A 21,953-nucleotide genomic window follows, 5' to 3' on the forward strand; every position below is an offset into this window, starting at 1 on the left:
TGTGGCTCGGAAGTAGAGTGGTCGCCCCCCAGGCTCAATCCCATGTTCCTCCGGCCACAGGTCAAAGGGATGCTGAGTAAGACACTGAACCCCAAGTTGCTCCCCGGATGCTGTATGAATAGCTGTCCACTGCTCCTAATAATATGATGGGTTAAGAATGAAGAAATAAAATGTCACTACACTGTATTGTGTGTGTGTGACTATTAAGAATCAAGTTTGTGTTTTGAGAAGCAAAAATTAAGCAAAGCAGACAGTAAAATCTCTATACTGTTAGTTTCTGTAAAAATATGAAAATGTGCACTAATAGGACATTTTGTGCGCACAGGTTCTTCATAACACAATCAGATACAAAAATATTTGGACCCATATTTGTAACTATAGTCATTGGCATACCACACAATGGATCTACTATGCTGTAGTCAGTTGTCCGCTGTAATAACTTTGTGTTAATAATTTTCATCCTAAAAATTGCAGCTCTGCACATCTACAGAGGTGCTAATCTAACTAATAAGGAATACACTGAAACGGCTTATTCCTTATTAGTTAGATGTCTGCTCAGCTGGATGTTGGGAGGAGTTGGACTAGAAGTCAGGTCATCATCATAGGGGATTCTGAGTGGGACATTTGTGCACTATACAGGGCTCTCAAAAATGCCCCACAATGGAACAAATAAATAATGTCAATAGCCTTTCCAGTAATTTCTGCTAACAATCCCATAATTCAGTTCTCAGCATTTTATAGATGTGAGCAAGATGTTCTATTATACAGTTGTCAGCGAGGAAGCAAAATGATGGGAATTTTATGAGTGTCCGAAATCTATTGTTTAAGGATTGGTAAATTAAATAACAGGGAAGTTACTGTTTAGGGAGTAGTAAATTAGTGAACAAGGAAGTGATTTCAGACGGAGTGTTTACTGAGGATGTGGTGACATGTTTTTTTATTGGAAGAGATTTTTCAAAACCAAACATTTTATTTACTGCGAAAGACTCAGTTTACAACTATGCAAGGCTTTAAATAAGAGTCACTGTACACAGTCTGACTATATTCTCCAGAAGTCATGACCAAGTTGGGGGTGGTAACTGACTCAATATTCCAAAGACAATCAAACTAAATCTGGTTCCCACTCAGAAGAAAGGGCAGGCTAGTATACAGCAAAAAGAAAAAGGAAAAATAAAAAAAAGGTAGAGAGCGTATTATTTTCAGATAACCACACAGCAATGACATAGCATTGTCTCCCATATCAGCTCTTTAAATCCTCGTAGTGAATGGCTTTCACTACGAGAGTTTTATATCCTCACAGCTGTCCATAAGATGATACTGTCCCCAAAATGTTGGTTACGTTTGTTTAGCTACCATGGTAAAATCCAATCCACTTGCCAACAACTAAATATGCTCACTGTTGCTCGAGTTGTAAATGTTGTCTTCTATGTTGTCATGCAGAAATGCAGCCTGGCTTTTAGCAGAAGACAGATTGAAAGGACATCCGTACGAGTTTTAGTGTTGATGGTCATGGTTGAGAATTTGATCACAATCTTCGAGTGCATATTACCACACACAGCCACATCAAGTTTACACCACAGACTGCATTAAATGGTTCACACACTATACGCAATGCCACGCCTGTGAGAAACTTCCAAACAAATACACCTCCCCACATCACATGCATCTGTGTGCTATTATGAAATCAATAATCTGTAATTGCACACACTGACCTTGTAACCAGGCCAGATTCATTTGGCATGTGCCTGCATGTGTGCCGACTTCAAACTTTTGTGTAGCTGCTGCACAGAAAGTCAAAACCAGCTTGAAACAATAGTCAAAAATAGTTTATGTGAAACTGGCCTTTTGCCTAACTACAATAGTCGGCTTGCACTCAGTAGAATGTATGGTAATGTACTGTAAGCATCAGCCAAGGTGAACCAAAAATTTGTTTTTGTTATCTTCATTCACTCCTGAAGAACAAACAAATGAGGACATGAAACTGTTTGCAAAGATTAACAGTTAAATAGTCTATATCGACAACGTTTCATTTCCAGGATTGTTCAGGTGCTGTCGGAAATTCTACCGGATGTCCCTCATTTAGACCGGATGTCTTTCATCTTCCTCGGTCTTTGTGTTGGGATTTTAAACTCTGGTAGATTTCTGAGGACTATGGTTAACTGCTACGCAGATCTCCGCAGGGTAAATCCAGACAGCTAGCTAGACTATGTGTCCAATCTGAGTTTTCTGTTGCACGACTAAAACTACTTTTGTACGTACACATGTTCCACCAAAACAAGTTCCTTCCCGAGGCTATTTCACCGTTGCTCCGTCCGGCGCTTAGCACCACCCAAGACGATTGCGATTGGTTTAAATGAAATGCCAAAAACCCAGAACACGTTGTTCTCCCATCCCGGAATGATGTGTGGACGAGCCAGACAATGCGGCAATGCCAGACTAACAGTGAACACACCGCTTGAGGAATCAGGCCCTTAGAAATTGAATACACATGGTCTGCTTACGCTAATGTTATAACTCATGTATAACACCGGGCTGGGTGGTTGGTCTACAATCTGGTTACATACTTGATCCACACAGGATCATTTCCGTACTGATGGATTATGCTGACTCAGGTTTTTCCGGGATGCAGCAAATGCAATTATTTCGTACGTTAGTCTGTTTGTGTGTGACCATCGAACCAAAAGGCATACACAGGATCACAAACATACCGTAGATAAACACGTCCCTCAGCATGTTTAGACTGTGATTCAGATAAACTATTTACACAAAAATGGTAAACAGGTAAACGTAACAGATTTAAGTTTATAATGGCCAGAATTAATCTCTGAGAAGATGAAAACACCTGCATCTGTAGCTCAAACCCACCGGTGTAAGACTTGCCTTTATGTAATTCTTATTTGCCTATTACACACACACACACACACACACACACACACACACACACACACACACACCTTGGAATTAACCACGACTAGGCCTCCAAGGAAAATAGACAAATTGCCATTGCATAAATGATAAAAGACCTTTCTGTTCTGAACACTGAGCTCATCAACAAAGGATTCATTTCTTCAACTAAAAAATATTCAGTACTCTTAAACCCACTACTTGTTTCTGGGTAGCTCTTCTTAGCTTGTCCTACCATTTGCAGCCATAAGCAGATCCTGATACATGCCTGTTTAGGTTTAAGTTGCCATCATTAATCAAACTGTCTGCAGCTCCATAGATTATTGCCAGTTATTTCGCTAACTGGACAGCCACACTAATATCTCATGTGTTATGATTCTCTTCTCAGCTCTGATGGCAGGAGTCAGTTTACCAGAAATCGCTGCCAACTACCTGACAGTTTAAAGTCTGTAACAGCATATAGATCTGACTTTCTCTGCCACACATTACACAGCTGACACACGAGTTGAGATCAGATAAGCTCTTTAAGCCCAGAACTCTGACAAAATATTATTTTAGTTGAAAATGTTTCTTCCAGACAGGATAAGTGAGGCAGCACCTCAGGATTTAATTGTGTTCTAATCACGGGTGCCATTGGAAAAAACCCAAACAGAATCTGCATGGTGAAAGCCATCTGTTGCTTTGCCTTGGCTTTTAATAGCGTTATTCTGCCCGGCTCACTAAACACTGACTTCATGAAGGACAACTCCGCTCCAAGACAGGAATAATTTGCTATTTAAGGATGCTTTGTGCAATTTATTTCTGATCAAATGGTTTTAATAAAAAAAAAAATATATATATATATATATATATACAGTGGGGGAAATAAGTATTTGACCCCTTGCTGATTTTGCAGGTTTGCCCACTTACAAAGAATGCAAAAATCTACAATTTTAATCATATGTACATTCTAACAGTGAAAGACAGAATCCCAAAGAAAATTCCAGAAAATCACATCATATGAATTTATTAAAATTGATAACCATCTGATGAGGAAAAACAAGTATTTGACCCCCTGGACAAACAGCATGTTAATATTTTGTAGAAAAGCCATTATTGGCCAGCACAGATGTCAAACGGTTTTTATAGTTGGTGACAAGGTTTGTGCACATTTCGGCAGGGATGTTGGCCCCTCCTCCCTGCAGACAGCCTCCAAATCATTCAGGTTCGAGGTTGTCGCCTGGCAACTCGAATTTTAAGCTCCTCCAAAGATTTTCAATCGGATTCAGGTCTGGAGACTGGCTAGGCCACTCCAGAACCTTGATGTGCTTCTTCTTCAGCCACTCTTTTGTTGCTTTGGCGGTGTGCTTAGGGTCGTTGTCGTGCTGAAACACCCATCCTCGACCCATCTTCAGCTCTCTCACTGAGGGAAGGAGATGTCGGTCCAGAATTCCACGATACATGGCCCCGTCCATCCTCCCCTCAATACGATGGAGTTGTCCCGTCCCCTTGGCTGAAAAGCACCCCCAAAGCACGATGTTGCCACCACCATGCTTGACGGTGGGGATGGTGTTCTTTGGGTTGTACTCTGTGTTCTTTGCCCTCCAAACACGACGAGTTGAGGCCAAAAAGTTCTATTTTGGTCTCATCTGACCACATCACCTTCTTCCAGGCCTCTTCTGAGTCGTCCAGGTGGTGAATGGCGAACTTCATGCGGGCCTGTACATGTTTCTTCTTGAGCAGGGGGACCTTGCGTGCGCTGCAGGATTTCAATCCATGGCGTAGTGTGTTACCAACCGTTTCTTTTGTAACTGTGGTCCCAGCTGCCTTCAGTTGATTCATCAGTTCCCCCTTGTGGTTTTGGGATGATTCCTCACCGTTCGCATGATCAGGGACACCCCACGAGGCAAGATCTTGTGTGGAGGCCCAGACCGAGGGAGATTGGCGGTGGTGTGGTGCTTCTTCCATTTCCTGATAACTGCACCGACAGTTGATCTTTTCTCTCCAAGTTGCTTTCCGATTCTCTTGTAGCCCATCCCAGCCTTGTGCAGATCAACAATCTTGTCCCTGATGTCCGTAGAAAGCTCTTTGGTCTTGCCCATGGTAGTGATGTTGGATGCTGGTTGTTTGGGTGTTCACAGGTGTGTCTTTTATACAGGTAACGAGGTGAGGCAGGTATATTTGATGTAGATAATTGGTTCGGATTGGGGCTGTGTCTTAAAGAAAGACTAACTGGCTTGTAGGAGCCAGAATACTTGCTGTTTGTCCAGGGGGTCAAATACTTGTTTTTCCTCATCAGATGGTTATCAATTTTAATAAATTCATATGATGTGATTTTCTGGAATTTTCTTTGGGATTCTGTCTTTCACTGTTAGAATGTACATATGATTAAAATTGTAGATTTTTGCATTCTTTGTAAGTGGGCAAACCTGCAAAATCAGCAAGGGGTCAAATACTTATTTCCCCCACTGTGTGTATATATATATATATATATATATATATATATATATATATATATATATATATATATATATATATATATATATATATATATATATATAATTTCACACCAAAATGGAATTTTAAAAAGGACTATGTTGAACAGTAATCATTTCATATCTGTTCTATATCACAACTGCAATTAAATTCAGTATGGATGGCAGTGGCCAACATAAATCCCAGGGGCCGGATGGGGCCCTGAAATTTTTTTAGAGGGGCCATTTAAATTAACTTTGAAACTACCTGCTCAATTAAGAAAATAAGATTTGAAATGTCATTGAATTGGGGTGTAATACAATAAATAGATTTAAGTTGACATCAAAAAGAAACAATGCACATATAGATACATGACTTGCACATGTATTGTATTTGCATCAAAAAAGTATCAATGCATGTATAAAACACATGACATACACATAAAAATGAGCCTGAAAGCAGACAGTATTCAACACAAGTTATTAACTCACCACTACTCAATACACAGTACAGCTTAAAGACAAAATGTAGCAAAGTATGAACTGGTTCAAGCAACTCACAGACCAAACAGAAGCTCAATTCAGTACAGAATGTAACCGCCATAATATTAACATGTAGATAAACACAGCAATGAGTTCAGGAAAGAGATCAGCTAGGTTAGCAAGGCTAGCAAAGACAGACAACACAGAGACGTATCTGACTCACGTTATTTGGCGTCCAAGTCAGTTCTCCTTTCTTTCATTTAAATTAAGTATCCATGTTGACAGTACTCCTCGCCTCCATGGCTGCTAACTAACTTGTTTTACAAAACCGCAGTTAGCGGATATCTTTCGCAAACTAGTACCGAACTCTAACTTTCACACTTGTTTCATTGGAATTCTACTAAATTAACACGTTTGTTCTGAGGCCACACACCGTGACGGGGCTCACGCTTGACTTCAGTTTCGCAGTCACAGTGCCATGATAGTAACCGCGCATCTCGTTGAATCCTTTGGTTTGTAATTAACTTCACCTGGCCTCTTCTCCCTACACTACTGTTCAATGTGCAAAGGCTGCAATGTCGTCTTTTAACCACACAGACTAACATGCACCAACCGTTGCAATAAAGAGGGACGCTGTTTCGCACGTTTGATAAAGTATTTAGATATCAGAATTTAATACATTTTGTTTTACATAAATACATCAATTTGAGGGATACTGTGTTCAAGTGAGAACACTTCAGAAGACGTCCCGATGCCGTTGTCTAGCTAAACGTGTATACCTTAAAACTCAAAATATGAGATTGTTGAATTGAATGTCATTATAGCTTGTGTTTAATGTTCTCTGTATTGTGCCCAGCATGTCAACTATAATAATCTAATTCAAATGTACTGTCTGTATATTTCTTTATTGTATGTATGATAAACCAAGCCCCCATAGCATCAAAACACCATCTAAACTGCCAGTCCATGGATCATAGGCTCACTCCATCGGTTTGCAGAGACAAAGCCAGTAATTGGACAAAAGATAAAGACTGAAGCTGAAGATTCACATGGGTTCAAATGAAAATCTGCCCTAAACCACAAGAGCCCTTAGGATCCTACCAGTACATTGTTTAGGAAGGATGTTCCCTTTTAACTGAGAGACTAGTTGATTCAAACAACTCCCAGAAACCACATCTGAAACCACCATAATAATTAAAACAAACTAATTCCAAGTAACCTATTCCACCTCTTTCGTCATTTGGGGACAGGAGGTGGAATGAAATGACATAAATATCCTTCACCTAAAGTCACTGCAATCTCCATACAGTTTGATTTCATAAGAGGGGAGGCAGATGTGGTAACAGTTAAATGCCAACAATGGAAACATGCCTTTGTTGGTTAAAAAAACAGCGTAATTTGTTTGTAACTTTCAAATAAACTATTTAAGAAACCACAACCAGCCTGGTGCTGAACCACCTCCCTCAAGTTCCAAACTTGCTGGTTTGCTTTACCAGCTGAGCTAAACTGAAAAAAAAGGAAGACATTCACAGATAGTATCTTTAAAAAGGAGTTCAAATGAGCTAATCATGTCATCAGTTCACCAGGAATCTATCACAAAACCACAGCAGGAAGAAACAGAACTTAAACTTAACTTTCCCGTAAACACACCCCGAGGAAACGCCTATGGAAAGGTGTTAACTCATATTACAACTGCCTTTAACTCCAAAGTTCACAGTGTCTTTTATTAATCTGTTGCATTTTGGGTCTTTTTGATACATCTTTTCCAATCTGGCAATAAAATCCAAAGGGAAATAATGAATCTCCTATGATAAATACAGCCTAATAATATTAGTCAAAAGAATAAAACTGAAGAATAAATAAACAAAAATGTTTAACCAACGGCTTAGTATCATTTTCCTCCCATCCTGTTGTGTTAGAGTTCAGAGTGAGGGTTGTTGTTAGGAGTGGGAGAGCTGGAGGAGGAGTCTGTCGCTTCTTCTAACACATCTTCTTCCATGTTCACCTCTTTCTCGTCCACCTCCTCTTCCTCTTCAGGAGTTTGCTGCTGGGCGGAGTTGGGTTCCTGCATGTCCATGATTTTCAGGAAGTCGTAGAATTTGACAGCAGGAGGCCAGCTATCCTCACCCAACAACCCTACAGAGACACACCAAGACAAAGAGCTATAATAACAATGTGCAATTTGAAACAGGATTTAAGATGATACTGGCCTTTAATCTAATGCAACAAAAAAAGCACTTTGGGCCTTTATAGTTTTGGGTTTATGATGTTTAACTGCAATAAAACATGTTTCACCTGAAGTTAAATTTATAATCGTGAAAAAATAACTATGAAGTCAACATTTACAAAGTAATCAAGATAATAGTTTTCTATGACTATTAAGATATTGAATAATGCCAGAAAATAAGAGAACATGACAGATTTATTCTAGGAGTCAGACTTTGAAAAACTCATATTAGGCAATTGACAAGTCCAAAACGCTTTTTTGAAAACCATTAGGTACACACAATGTGTACCTAATGGCTCAAAAGAAGAGTTTTGGAAACTGCCTTTGAAGGTAACATAGTCCCAGGATGTGGAAACTTAAAGCCAGTCTGCGGTTTCTCCGCGGCGAATGTATGGAAATGTGCTGCATGACAATATTTCGATATAGATAGAGGGAGATGAGTCTTATCTTGGCCCTCACCTGCACAAACTACAGAGTTCAAAAGGTCAACGGTTAATTGCTCCGGACAGTTGAGGTTTAAAGCCTGATCACCTTCATTTAAAAGGGCCTTTAACATGTAGCTGCTCAACTCAAAGCCTCCTGCACATACCTTTCACATGCCTCAGTAGAGGCCACAAGTTGGAGCCTGTCACTGTTTTGAAAACAGGTTAGTCTGCCTTTAACCTCTATCGAGCATGTGGCTTTCTAAGTGTGCCTCAATAGAGGAGATATACTGTAAGAAAGAGGGTAGACATGGAGCTTTACATTTCCGTAGGAGGGTAACTGTCACATCTTTTTTATCATTTCTTTTTCCATGTGAAGTCATTCCCATCTTCCTGTGGAAACTTTTAACAGACACACTGCTCCATATTGTTATGGAATTCTATTTTACAGTATCTCATTGGACACACAACCTGCCTCACTTTCTTTTCCGTCAGCTAAAAGTGAATGAAATCACATTTATAAGTCATCACAATTATTTGATGGCATTCCCTTATTGTATTCTTCTGAAAAATACTAGGTATTAATGGGCTCTAATCAGCCTCTTCTAATGAGCTGACTGAGGTCATCGTGGAGGAAACTGGAAACTGGAAAGTCATCACTGCAGGTAGTCACCTAATCTATCCAAGTAAAGTAGGCAATCACTGTGGATAAGAGCTTCATTGCTGCAGTTTAAAAAGTAATTATTGCGACTCCTGCTGCTTGAGAGATGACAACCTCTTCATTGCAAAGAGACCTACTGTAAATCCAAACTACCAAGTGGCCTGCCATGTCTGCTTTTGAGGTTGCTCGCTGTGTAAATTATGGGGATAAATTCTAATTTGTTCACAATGCAGACAGAATACAGACAGCCAGAGTGCATAAAATACCAGGTGTAAATGTGAGACTGTAATTGGGTTATTCATTGCAGATGAAAACACATCCAGATGTAGACTGCATTTCAACAACAGGCGCTAAAAGGGCCTTCTGCTAAAGAAAACAAACTGAATTCTAGTCATTTTGCGTACCCCACCGTGGGCCAAGTAGCAAGTGAATACTTATTAATGTGAATCCAGTAACTTTTTGAAAGGATTTATGAAGAAAAGCAACATTGGGCTTTTTTTCTTTTGCACTTACTTAAATGAAAAAATCTGGCAAAAACATCCCATGATTTCCACTGTGTATTGGCATACAGATCTGGAGCCAGATGCGGGTTCAAATATTTCTAAACATGTTCTATTATTATACAACAAATAGGGTTTAAACACCCTGTGCTGTTCTATCATATTATATACTTGCCTATATACTGCAGCTTTGTATTTCCTTAACTTAACTCTTTGCTGTCCAGCACTTCCTTCAACTTACCTGCTGCTGACTCAGTCCCATCCTCGATTCTCTGCAGCCACTGCAGGACAGAGGGGGCCCCTATGGGCATGTTGGGGGGGTACTGGTAGATTTCACCCCTAGAGGGCAAATGGGTGAGGACCAGAGCAGGGAGGGGGGGCATAGAGCCCAGGTATGATCCCAGGACAGACATACCGGCTGGAGTACGGCCACTGGAACACAGACCAACAAAATACGTATATTATTCTAAAATAATAAATATATAAAATATATCCATAAAGAATATAAGAAACAAATCACGATAAGAGTGTTGTTTTTGTCTGTGTACGTGATGAATGGCTGGAGCCATGTAGTAGGGTCTTTTTGATGAATGACTGAAGGACTGATGTACGTACAGATGGATCCAGCAGGCCAGGTATGGCTCCATCCTCCGCCCTCCCAACTCTACCACTCCTCTCATCTCCTCCACCAGCACCTGGTTCTGCCTTCGCCCAAATTCATCTTCTTCCTCTCCCACAAAGAGGAGCAGGAGGGCTTTGCCCAGGGAGAGGAAGGACGGCAGGTTTTCCACTGTCAGCTCAGGCTAGAGATGAAACGGAGATAAAAAAGTTAGGAGGCATTCAAATGTACACATTTTTCCAGTGATTTCCTCTGCAAGATAGATGTAGACGTAGAAGTAAGCACTTCAGAAGCCGACGGTTCAACAACACCCAAAATAAAAATCAAGATTTAGAGATTTGGCAATAGCTTATACAAAATCAGCACAAAGACCAGTTCCTGCTAAATATCTGAGATTTACACATTAGTGATTTTTGCCGTTTATTGCAGATGCCACGCTAAACTGCTGGATATCAAACCCGCTTGTGAGTGTCAGCACAAAGTATGTTAGAGGCAGCAATTATTTTACTGATTAAATCCATCTTCATACAGTCCCCTAAGCGACTTATCTTCTTTAGAAATTCTGCTTTGAACTGGTTAGACTTGCTAGACCTTGACCAGACCTTCCAGTCTTGATAAAACTGAGATCAAAAGCGCCACCTAAAAGCATATTTGTTTTATTGTTTAGACCTTTCATCCAAAGTGCCCTATTGTTCAAGGAAAAGATTTTCCCCAGTAGGATTTAGACCTCCAACCACAGCTATTACACTTTCCCTTCACAGCACCAGAAACTAATCTGCTGCCAAATTCATCAGTGCAAAACAGAATAATAAACACATGAAGGGCGAGCTAAGCTTGTCTCGCTGAGCAACATCTGCATTGAAGATAGCAGTTTCCACACGACTGCATCATGAGCGAATGTAAACTCAGATGTGACGCATTACTCTGCCCTTGAATGTATTGAACACACCACGTTCAAACCCTGCGGATCCACATATGGAGTTTGTTATCTGTGACATACCGTGAACGATTCAATCTTGGCTTTCACAGAAGTCCAAGAAGTCGTCATTTATTTACGGCTATTTCATTTCATGAGATGTAAATGAAGATAGGCTCACAATCTGGGCTGGCGAGACATTGGGATTTCATTTTGGTTTAGTTTGAACTGTTAACCAGACAATTGTAAAGTATCTGTTTAGTATTTCCCAATGCAATACACAGAAAGATTGCAAACAATCGAGCACGTTTTGATTCACCAGTGGATGCAGCAGAGCAGTGTTAATGTGCGAGAGCAGCTCTTCAGCAGAGTTGGACACAGGCAGCGCGGAAGGATGAGCGTGTGTCCTCCAAGATGGAAACACCAACACGGCAGGAAGGTCCACAGAGTGCTCTGCTGCCCTGCACAGCAAACGCACAACTTAAATAAATATGTAAACAGTTGCAGGTCAAACATTTAGCCCATTTTTAAGACTATTTATTAACGCAAGGGTATTTTACCCTTTACAAAATGTAATCACGCGTTGATGGAAGTGTCATTTCAAAACCTGACTGAATTTGAATTATCTTTGACCAGCTGCTAAGGCTTCCGGAGAATTCCCCTTTAAAAACAGACCTCTCCTCTTCATCCTTTGGTTACAATGTGTTTTGTCAAATCCAAACAAAAGCACTTCAAGTAAATTACAACTTCAAAATGCCAGGGACAACCTTGGAACTAGAAATGAAAGACTGAAATTAGAGCGGTTACAATTTCTCTGCGAGCCCATCTGTCAGCAGTCCAGTCAGCACCTCTCCTCTCAATGACTTCGCTGCTTCAGTAAACAGTGGTGCACCTGCAAGACAGAGCAACATCACCATAATACATCATTACATGACAAGGCTCATGGATAAGGTTGGTTATATTCCATATTTTTCTTATTGTCAACATGAAAAGAACAAAACTAACAATTAATGCATTCTGTTAACAAGTATGCAGTGTGTCAAAGCCTGATATATCTTCGAGCTCCGTGCCATGCAGTTGCACAAAGTGACATGATCCTTCATTACCAGAAATACTAAATACCTTTTTAACTGCATCACACATTCAGCTTCCTGCTACCAGAAATACTCCCTAAGACCCAGATCAGACTGACTGTAAGACCATCGACACAGTGGGTTGCCAATGCAGAAGGAAACAAAAAAGTCGAATCTTGCTTCTTTTGCCCAAACTACAACAAGCCGACCTCCAGCAAGGCACCACGGTCGGCAATCAGATACGTGCAAGCACATATTCTTGGTAGACGACTTCATAACATGAACCCCTGAATTTTCACTGTTTACCTCGCAATCCTAAATAGTTGCCACGGTGGTTAGTTTTATAAACTGTTATGCAGTGTTTTGGGGTCTGAGAAGCCTGTGATCTCACATATCTGTTATTCAAACTGGACTTCCTCGACGCTGTTCCATGTCTCACTGGTACCTGAGGCAATGTCCCCACAAACACAACCACAGGGATGTTTTCTGGCCTGAACTCCCGTTGACACTCCAAATGAAAAATATACAACACCACCAGCCTTATACTTAACTTTGTTTAACCCTAACCCTGAGGCACAGTTGCTGTATCTTTTAAAAAGTGAATAAAGTCCTGATTTTTATTTCAGCTATTGAGGCATCCCATATTAGAAAATGTCAAAAGGTCGTCATTAGCCAAAAATGCGCACTGATTCATGCGTCACAACAACGCATACAATTATAGCATCCTACCTCTGTGTGTTTCAAACAGTCCCAGTACTCTGTCAGGCGTATAACCTGCTAGCTTAGGGTGAGGCACTTCCTGAAGGAATGACGTCACTTCCTCTTGGGTAGACAGTAGCACAGGAGAAGCTGGGTGGCTCCTGGTTAAAGACACACACGCGCGCACGCACACAGACATAACTAAATAATATAACAATGTCCTGGTCCAGGTTAAAGGCTATATATGTATATATTATATACTACAACATTTCTCTTTTCTTTCTCTTCAGTCAAGAGACTTGATGACATACAAGCATGGAAGTCTCTGGGGGATTATAGGACAAAACATCTCCTGAATTATAGAAAACATAAGCAACAATTTCAAGATTCCTACAATCTGAAAATATGTTTGTAAAAGCTCCCCAACATTGATTTATATCCTCCTGCTGTTTCATGTGGCCAAGCGTATATCCGAGTGTGCTTCCTGTTATTTTTTTTGTATCATTCTGATACAATCATGTCATTTTTTTCTTTTTTGTAAAACACTGCCACTTGATGGAGCTGACATGATGTCCAAGACAAACTACAGGAAGTGAGATGAATTAACAAAGAAATGTATCTTTTTAGATAAAACAGATGTTGACAATGTTGTCTTCTGGGGACATAATTTGAAGTTGGAAAAAAGGTAATAACTTGCAATATACTGCAGAATATCGCAATATGTTTAAAATTGCAATAATTTCATATCGTGGTGCCTCGGGTATTTCCCACTCCTAGTCTAGGGCCAAGCAGAAATAACCCTATTGACATCACTATGACATGATTGCTATTTTCTCTCCCTGCAGAGTCACAGATGCCAGTATTTAACAGTTTCCACAGGCTGAGTAGTACTCCCCATGATAAGCGAAATGAACTGGATGTGTAAAATTCTCATTTAAAATTGTCAAGAAACAAAATTTGCATAATTTCTTTAAAGGGACGCTATGTAGTTTTGACCATTTCTTCGCTGTTTTTTGCCCGCAGGTTTCTCTATAGAGCTCCCCCTACAGCTTCGGAATAGATATTTGGCAACACTGTGTAAAAACTCACTCGGTCAGTCTGCCGTGTCCTCTTCCTCTGATCCTCCAACAATGCTTTCCTAGCTTTCTTCTTCTTTTTTGCCGGCTCAGCCATGACGATAGTGTGAAAAACTCCATTGCTACCTTGTTAGGCGGTTCCTGGATGGGTGTATGTGTGCAGTGCCGTGAAGCAATTCGTTACATCGGGAGACCTGATATCACGCCATACTTCCTGACGCTGAGGCCGGCGGCTCGCCCATTGACATATATACAATGGACCAATAGACCCCGTTGCTCTGGACGGAGACCAGTGAAGGCTATTAGAAGCACTTTTCCGGTGATCTCTTGCTTTACTGCGCAGCCTCCAACTGACAGAGACAACGTAAATGTGACGTGAGCAACGTGTCTGAAAGTTGTAAGTCTTCTGGTAGCTGTGCCAAGAGAAATCTCAATCATTTCCAATCTTACAGAGACGGAGAGTGTAGGTGTATGTAAGGAGATAACATAAGCACAGGCTAATTATTGCTAACTAACATGCTAGTTAACATTAGTAATTAAACCTAAACAGCTAATGTAAGTCAAAACTGCCTGCGAGCTTCTCCTGTACTGTACGGTAATTCCTCTACTATGCGACAGTAAGTCACTTGGTTATGACACAATCGTTAGCTTATTTTTACAAAAACGTCTGCTACGGAGCCATAACGTGAGATACAAGGTAATGAAGCCTTTTATACATTGTCGGGTTTTCTTTATAAATAAACAATGGACAAATAGAGTCTTTAAACGCTTCAGATGTAAAGTTATTCGCAGTCAAGTGACGTAAAAAAAAAAGTCGGTCAGTGTAATGCTAACAAGAGGTGATCGCTTTGTAGCAACAAAATGGCGCCATCGGAGGTTCGCGTTCTGAAGCGAAGCTTACCCCCTTGGGCTCGCCAGCCGAAAGTTGCTAGGGTGGTTTTTCCGCTCACAGGCGCTAGGGGGGAGCGAGACGACCACCATTCAACTCAAAAAGTCATATAACCATTCCAATGACTCCGAAACGGTTCAGTTGAGGTAAATTAAGCTAAAAAAAACTGCATAGTTCCCCTTTAATAAGGATTACCTTTTGTTTCGTTTATTTTGATGTTCCATAATTTGGATTGGATTGGAAGAGCACTTAGCTGAATGTAAGACTATAATATATCATGATGTTAATGCATCTCCTGATTTCAAAATAATTTCAAAGACAAATTCATGTCTGTGGATTCTTAGAAAACTCACAGCATGATGAAGCGATGCAGCGCCTCAGTACCCAGCATGCCTCTGTAGTGCTGCGCCGACTCCTGGGGGCGGAGCAGCAAGACGCTGGGGAAGGCCGTGATTGGCCGGAACGGGATCGGGCGGGAGCTGCCCGGCTGAGCAGCACACAGGTCGGTCCACTCTCCACAGTCGACCGCACTCATCTGGACCCCGGAATCTGGAGAGATTCATTCATCAGGGAAACATCAAGATCAAGTCATTTTAAAACTCGTCAGATCTGATCATGTCTCAAAGTAATCTCCTCCAACTCCACAACTTGCATCATCATCATGTTACTCAGTTTGCTTCACTATCAAAATAATCCAGTGACAGTTGTCTGTGACAGTTTGCCAAAATATAAACATATATAGGCTGAAAAACAGAGCTCAAGCTGTAGCATAACTAACTACATGACTCCATGGAAACATTACAGTTTCTGTTTACATCCCCCAAAGATCCCAAATTATGGGAACTGTAGTTCCAAAACTTAAGAGTGTGATTATGCCCCAACTTGAAATAATACAAAGAAAAATATAAAGAGTTACAAAATCCATTAGTATTAAAGTTTCTGTGTTGACATTACTGAGGCTCATCATTCCTGGACTACTGACACTCTCCTTTATTCATTCATATAAAGATGTTTGCCCTGTTGTTGAAAATCTGTCGCCATATAGACAGAAAAGTCAGCAATTTAAGATTGCGCGGGGGGGAGCAGTTGTCTCAGTTTTGTCTGAGGGGGCCCACAGTGTCAGACTTTAAACACCCCTGCCATTAGGACTCCGTTCATGCTGCCGTGCCCTCCTGCTTACCTGTAAGACCCTCTGCAACGTCAAGGAAGGAGCTGAGAAACGCCATTGAAGCAGCATCCCCTGGAGGTGAAAGCAGAAACTGCAATTTCTTCCATCCACATGTATTTCTACTTTAAAATTCACATTCACTTGCTTCCCCTCCTTGACAGGACAGTAAGGAGAGTGTGGCTTACATTTAAGGTAGAAGAGCGCCACTGTCAGGCTGCTTTGAGCTACTGCGGTGTGGAAGTTGTCAGAGGTTAGTTGGGTAATTGAGTCCATGTCCAGCAAGTCGCCTCGGTTTTCGTAGACAGACGCCGCAATTTCATCGTCCAAATGGCCTGGAGGCAGACACAGAAACACTCATTTCTCCCTCCTTCACCACTGTTTAACGTATCTCTATTATTCAGTCTTCTACCCTCAGGTCAGAGACACAGGCCACTGTCATTCAGGACTAAGAGAGCCATGTTGAGCTTCGGGGCTACATCCGTCCAACCCATCAATAGCTGATTAATGTATTAACTTAATCATTTATTTATGTATACATTTTTTAACATTCTTTTAATGCTTTTTATGTCATTTATCTTCATTCTTCATGTATTGTTCTTTGCAAGTTTGTACCTTCTGACTGCTGGTATGTGATGTGTGTGGTATATTGTATTGTGTTTCTGAGTATGTGAACTGTACAAACAACTGTGAACTGTGTGACTGTGTGAAAAGTGAACTGTGTTGTGTTGTTGGGTATATGGGTTAAACACACACTGATGCTCTGCACAAATGAAGTTCCTAACGGGTAAATAAAGTTCAATGAATTTAACCAATTCTCTCCATTTTACCATCAGACACTTACCAAAATGGGAATGTTCCTCCTCGTCCTCCTCTTCGTCCTCTTCCTCTCTCTCTTGATTTGTAAAGAGCTCCAACACCTCATCAAGGTCGTTCAAGGTCAAATATTTCACCTCTGAACTCTCAAAGCAAACACACACACACACAAAAAGGTAAAACACACATGGGGGAAAATAATGAGTAATCTTATTTTGTATGTACTGTATGTATGACAATTATACCTTCTCAGGCAGCCTGTAAGCAGCATTGTATTCATCGGGGGTTTTCACTGCAGGACTCTGCCTGACACACACACACACACACACACACACACACACACACACAATTAATAATTGAAAGCTATAACAAGATTAAATACAGCAAAATAAATACCTAACACCCCACCAATGATGATGTATTCAGATTTTATATATATATATATATATATATATATATATATATATATATATATATATATATATATATATATATATATATATATATATATATATATATATGTACCTGAGCTTCTTACCTGTGTACAAGCAGCAGCAGGGCAAGGCCACGGAGCCTCCAGGCCAGAGTGGTGGCCGTGTCCAGGTCCAGGTGAGCGGTTGTGGGACGAGAGAACAGGAAGACCTGGGGGGTCTGCTGGTAGGGGAACTGGGGGGGCTGGACCGAGGAGGGGTCGTTGTAAACCTCAGACTGGGAGTGGAGAGACACATACAATAATTTAAAGTACAATGATTTAAAGTGTGCAACGTCTAAGTATAGGCAGAGCTGAAATGATTTTTTCGATTAATCAAGTAACAGAAAGAAAAAAAAGGTTATAAGCAAATTGCCAAACATTGACTGGCTCCGGTTTTGACATATGTTTTCCTTTTTCATAATATACCGAGATAGAGAACTTTTGTTGTTTTTCAGGCACAGATGTGACACATTCTGCCCCAAACACATTAGTGCTGTATTTAGGGTTGCAGTTAACAATTATTAAATAAAATACTCACAACATCATTTCCTAAAGCTTAACATAATGTCATTTAACTGCTTATTTTGTCCACCCAAAATATATTCAGCTCACTACCAATCAGACAAAAGCAGCTAATTAAAAGCTGGAACTAGGGAATATTTGGCTTTATCCGGTGGCCTGGTTATCTAGGGGTTAATGTTACGACCATGAACCACTGCATGCCCAACCAGGGACCTACAGTATGTTGCATGTTGTTCCCCATCTCTCTCTCTCTCTCCCTCATTTCCTGACTGACTAATCCAGTGATTCCCAACCATGGGGTCGGGACCCCTTAAAGGGGCCACAGGACTAATCATGTCACAAAAAGATCAACAGGACAGAAAAGCTAGAAAAACATGGTTCTGCCATACAATTTTGCTCTTTTTTGTGAATGGACATTAACAAAAACATTTTTTTAACTGGTCATAACAAGTAGACCTATGCAACCACGGTGTCAAAAGTAGACAATGCTTTGTTTTAAGGGATCACAATGTGAAAAATAGACTAATTGTTTTGGCTCTAGACATAACTTTAAATATAAAAAGTACACAGTATTGCACCGCGGCTCTATATGTCCATCCTACTTACCACCAGTGGAGCCTCCATGAGCTGCAGAAAGGAGTGGAGGCTCAGGGTGGACAGGGGTTTCCTCATAAGGGTCAAAGGACACGTCATCGGGATCACAAACCCACTGTGAACTCTACAGTGGAGGAACCACACTCGAGACGAGTGAGACAACTCATTAACACTGAAAAACAGGAGACACACAGTAAATACTTTTTCTAGTAAAAATCACTTCTCAGCTTTCTGGGGTTTGATGACACATTTAGATTTTTTTTTGGACTGCCTCAACATCACCACATGAAAAGAATAAAACAGATGTTTTGAGACAACAAATGTACTAAGGCAGGACAAATTTTCCCTAGAATTTTCCTGTGGAGTTGGCAATGCAGTGTGTGACGTGGCACGTGTCTGACAAAAACCCAAATCACTTCATCTTGATGGCTCTACAGAAGGGATCAAACCATTCTTGCAAAAGATATTTCTGCATTTGATGTTTTTTGATGATGGTCTTCAGAGAAAAGAAAGGAAAAAGACAAAAGAACCTACCCTAAGTGCTTCAAAACTGGGCCTCCAGTTATAAGGATGAACTGGTATTTGGATCCGTACACATACGCTGTCTCCATCATCGATCTGTGCTCTAAAGTAACACAATCAGCAGAAACAATACAATGAATTTGATTAGTCATTAAAGTAAATCAATCAGACTATCTTTGTCTCCATTAGAAGACGCCACCTTACAAATTACGATCCATGAGTCAATTAATCAGCAGCCAGATCATCTCTATCACTGACATTTTGCCTCCGTGTATCCATCCACTCCTTCTTTTTCATACCTTGTGTTCCCAGACTGCGGACGTAACCCAGCACGATATCCTTCTTCCCTCTGGCTGCCTTCTCCATGGCCAGCAGGTCAGTGTCTGTGTGAACATACTTTACCTCGTCACGCAGAATGGCACTTGAAGAGAAAGACCGAGAGACAAATCTCCATTTTCATTTAACTGCCAATTACATCTTAAAGGGCAAATCTGGTGATATTCTGCATTGTGATTATGAGACCAGAACCAAAAAAGCTGGTCACGGTAGGGCTTTTTTTTAGCAAACACTACTCAAACAGGAGTGCATTTGTAAGCAACTATTTTCTCCTAAATCAATACTAAATTTCAGTCATCAAGCAAAAACCATGTGAAGATTTCCGTTTGTCTTTGTTTTACATCATTGTATATTAAATATATATTGGGTTTTGCACAGTTGGTCAGACAAAACAAGGTACTTGAAGATATCACCTTGGGCTTTGAGAACTTTTTATGAGTATTGTTTTTTGCATTTTGTAGATTAAATCTGTTAATCGATTATGGTCACGGTATAGGTCATTAGTTGCAGCCCTAGTAACTTCCTTATTGAACATTGTGCTGAAAGTTGAAGGGTTCTGAAATGTAGCACATAACCACGAAATCTGTAAACACTGACCTGTTGGAGTCTGCATGAGATGACATATAAAACACTACAATGGGTAATATTAAATACAAAAGACACTATGACAAATCACATGAAGAATTGCAGTAAACAATATAAATCAATCAATTGCTAGTGTATATAGTTTCAAGCTTCAGAAGTAATGTTATACTGTTAAACCATATTAACACACAACAAGGACTGAAAGTTAAAGCCGCCTCACACAACTGGGTTGCATTATAACTGAGGAGTGCTGCTTACTTACAAGAGGACTTCAGAGACTATGGAGTTGACGTCAAACACAGTGTCCAAATCAAAACCCAAGAACTCTTTACCACCCCTGGCAGAAAGACATGGGCAGAGTTAGAGAAAGATTAAAGAAAATGCCAATACAATGCATCTAATACATGTATGTCACCTGAGTCAACAAATACACTCAACAGCTCCCACTACTGCTGTACTCCACACATCCCACCTGAACAGAAACACTGTGTGCAGCACCCATTCTTCTGTGCAGTATGCATGAACCAGTTCTTTATTGCAGTTTACCTAAACAGAAAGGACAAAAAGATACTGAACTGTCCACATCTTGAAGTTAATAGAAACGTTGAGCTTTAATGTTAACTTCTATGACAGATGGAGCACACATAGCACCGAGGACTACAGTTACCTTGCCAACCAGTACTCCATAATCCTGCAGAGCATCAGCAGACTTCTCCAACTCCACCAAGAAGAGAGAGATGGTTCGAGAGACTGAGACAGAGAAATACTGTTAACCTTGATTAATGGGTTAAAAGGCCTTAAATACCACATAGATTTAGCTGGGAACTTTTGCGCTGCATATTGACAAGTCCCTGGACCTTTGCTGTATTTAAAAACTACTTAAAATGGCAATACAAATGTGGAAAAGATTGTGTGAGGCCTACCTTTATGCTCAAAATAGATAAACATCATCTTCCCCGAATGCAATTTCTCATAGAAGTTTGCAGCTGTGTATTCCATCAGGTCTGATGTGTTCGCTTTCTCTGTGCATCCTCCTGACTTCATCCACAGCAGGAAAACAGCAATACACATCCACATCATGGAGATCAGGCTCTTTTGTGCTTTCTGTGGGGTGGGAGGGAGAATGCAGAAGTGGTATTACTAGCTTCGATTAATAAACAGAAAATAACTATACTGTCTGTGTATAACTGTCAAAGACATGTAGACAGTGATGATGGAAATGATCCCAAACAAACCAAGGAAGGGTAACAATATGAACACTCACTATTAATTCACATGACCTACATTATGTAATAGTGTTGAAATGAGCAAGCTGTAAGAGAAAAATGCTAGCTCGTTACCTGAGAAAGTCGAGGAGGGGTTAAAGTTCAACTTTTGTCTTTCCAAGTGGCACACACGTTTCAAACCGCAGTTAAAACCGGGGTGAAAGGAGATAAAGACATTATGACGCTAATTATAAGCAGCAGCTTATCCTACGAGTGTAAATCCCGAAGAAAGTCAAAAAATTGCGCTTTCTGCTTTAGTTAGGAATGTTAATGCTAACGTTGGCTGGTTCATTAGCTAGGCTTGTTAGCTGCCTACTGTTGGATGGTTGTCCATGTCTTTATTTGGCTAGCTAGCTAACGTAAACCGCTACGAATTTAAAAGCTACATGTCGGCATATGTCAGTGGAAGATGCAAGTTAACGTTAAACCACTGAAAAAGCAAGGTTATTTTTCACCAAGCTTCACAATACAATTTGAAAAATGTGTCTTGAGAGAATGACGCTCTTTTCGCAAAACATTGTCAAGCTGGTGGAGTTAAAACAGTACTTCCTGTTATTGTTTTAAAATAAAATACTTGTTGCGACGTTTTGAGTAATGCATACCACTTTCATAATAAACACGGAAAATATACTGTAAGAATGTGTAGCTGATGATAATACAGCTGTTTTACAGTTGTTTTAATTGTAATCCCAAAGGTGGCTGTTCCGTGCACGCTAGGCAAAGCGGGACTACGTGCACGCCAACTATTTAAGAT

The 21,953-nt window shown here is 40.4% G+C and overlaps 2 protein-coding genes across 10 annotated transcripts in view; both read right to left on the reverse strand.

Moving 5' to 3' along the window:
* The window catches only part of nid2a (nidogen 2a (osteonidogen)), an 85,449-nt gene extending 79,307 nt beyond the window's left edge, over positions 1-6,142 (reverse strand). For all 7 annotated transcript variants that reach the window (XM_028571606.1, XM_028571610.1, XM_028571611.1 and 4 more), the window contains exon 1: positions 6,064-6,142. The gene's annotated coding sequence lies outside the window, so the exon portion shown is untranslated. The remainder of the gene's footprint in view (positions 1-6,063) is intronic.
* Positions 5,727-21,744, reverse strand: txndc16 (thioredoxin domain containing 16). 3 transcript variants are annotated; one of them, XM_028571631.1, is made up of 20 exons: positions 21,275-21,744; positions 20,858-21,038; positions 20,602-20,684; positions 20,407-20,480; positions 20,197-20,271; positions 19,313-19,434; positions 19,026-19,116; positions 18,504-18,663; positions 17,442-17,611; positions 17,149-17,209; positions 16,932-17,049; positions 16,276-16,422; positions 16,103-16,162; positions 15,276-15,471; positions 12,988-13,118; positions 11,993-12,077; positions 11,505-11,646; positions 10,266-10,453; positions 9,892-10,082; positions 5,727-7,976 (listed from the first exon to the last, which is right to left on the reverse strand). In XM_028571631.1, exons 2-20 carry the CDS (start codon positions 21,012-21,014, stop codon positions 7,756-7,758), a joined length of 2,472 nt encoding a protein of 823 aa, XP_028427432.1. In that variant the 5' UTR covers positions 21,015-21,038; positions 21,275-21,744; the 3' UTR covers positions 5,727-7,755. The 3 variants fall into 3 exon arrangements, with proteins under 3 accessions (XP_028427432.1, XP_028427434.1, XP_028427433.1); XM_028571633.1 differs by lacking the exons at positions 20,407-20,480; positions 20,602-20,684; positions 20,858-21,038; positions 21,275-21,744 and having other exon boundaries at positions 19,313-19,396; XM_028571632.1 differs by lacking the exons at positions 20,407-20,480; positions 20,602-20,684; positions 20,858-21,038; positions 21,275-21,744 and having other exon boundaries at positions 20,193-20,247.
* Between the last annotated feature and the right edge of the window lie 209 nt (positions 21,745-21,953).

The sequence above is a fragment of the Perca flavescens genome, chromosome 24 (assembly GCF_004354835.1).
Source record: "Perca flavescens isolate YP-PL-M2 chromosome 24, PFLA_1.0, whole genome shotgun sequence".
Taxonomy (NCBI): domain Eukaryota; kingdom Metazoa; phylum Chordata; class Actinopteri; order Perciformes; family Percidae; genus Perca; species Perca flavescens.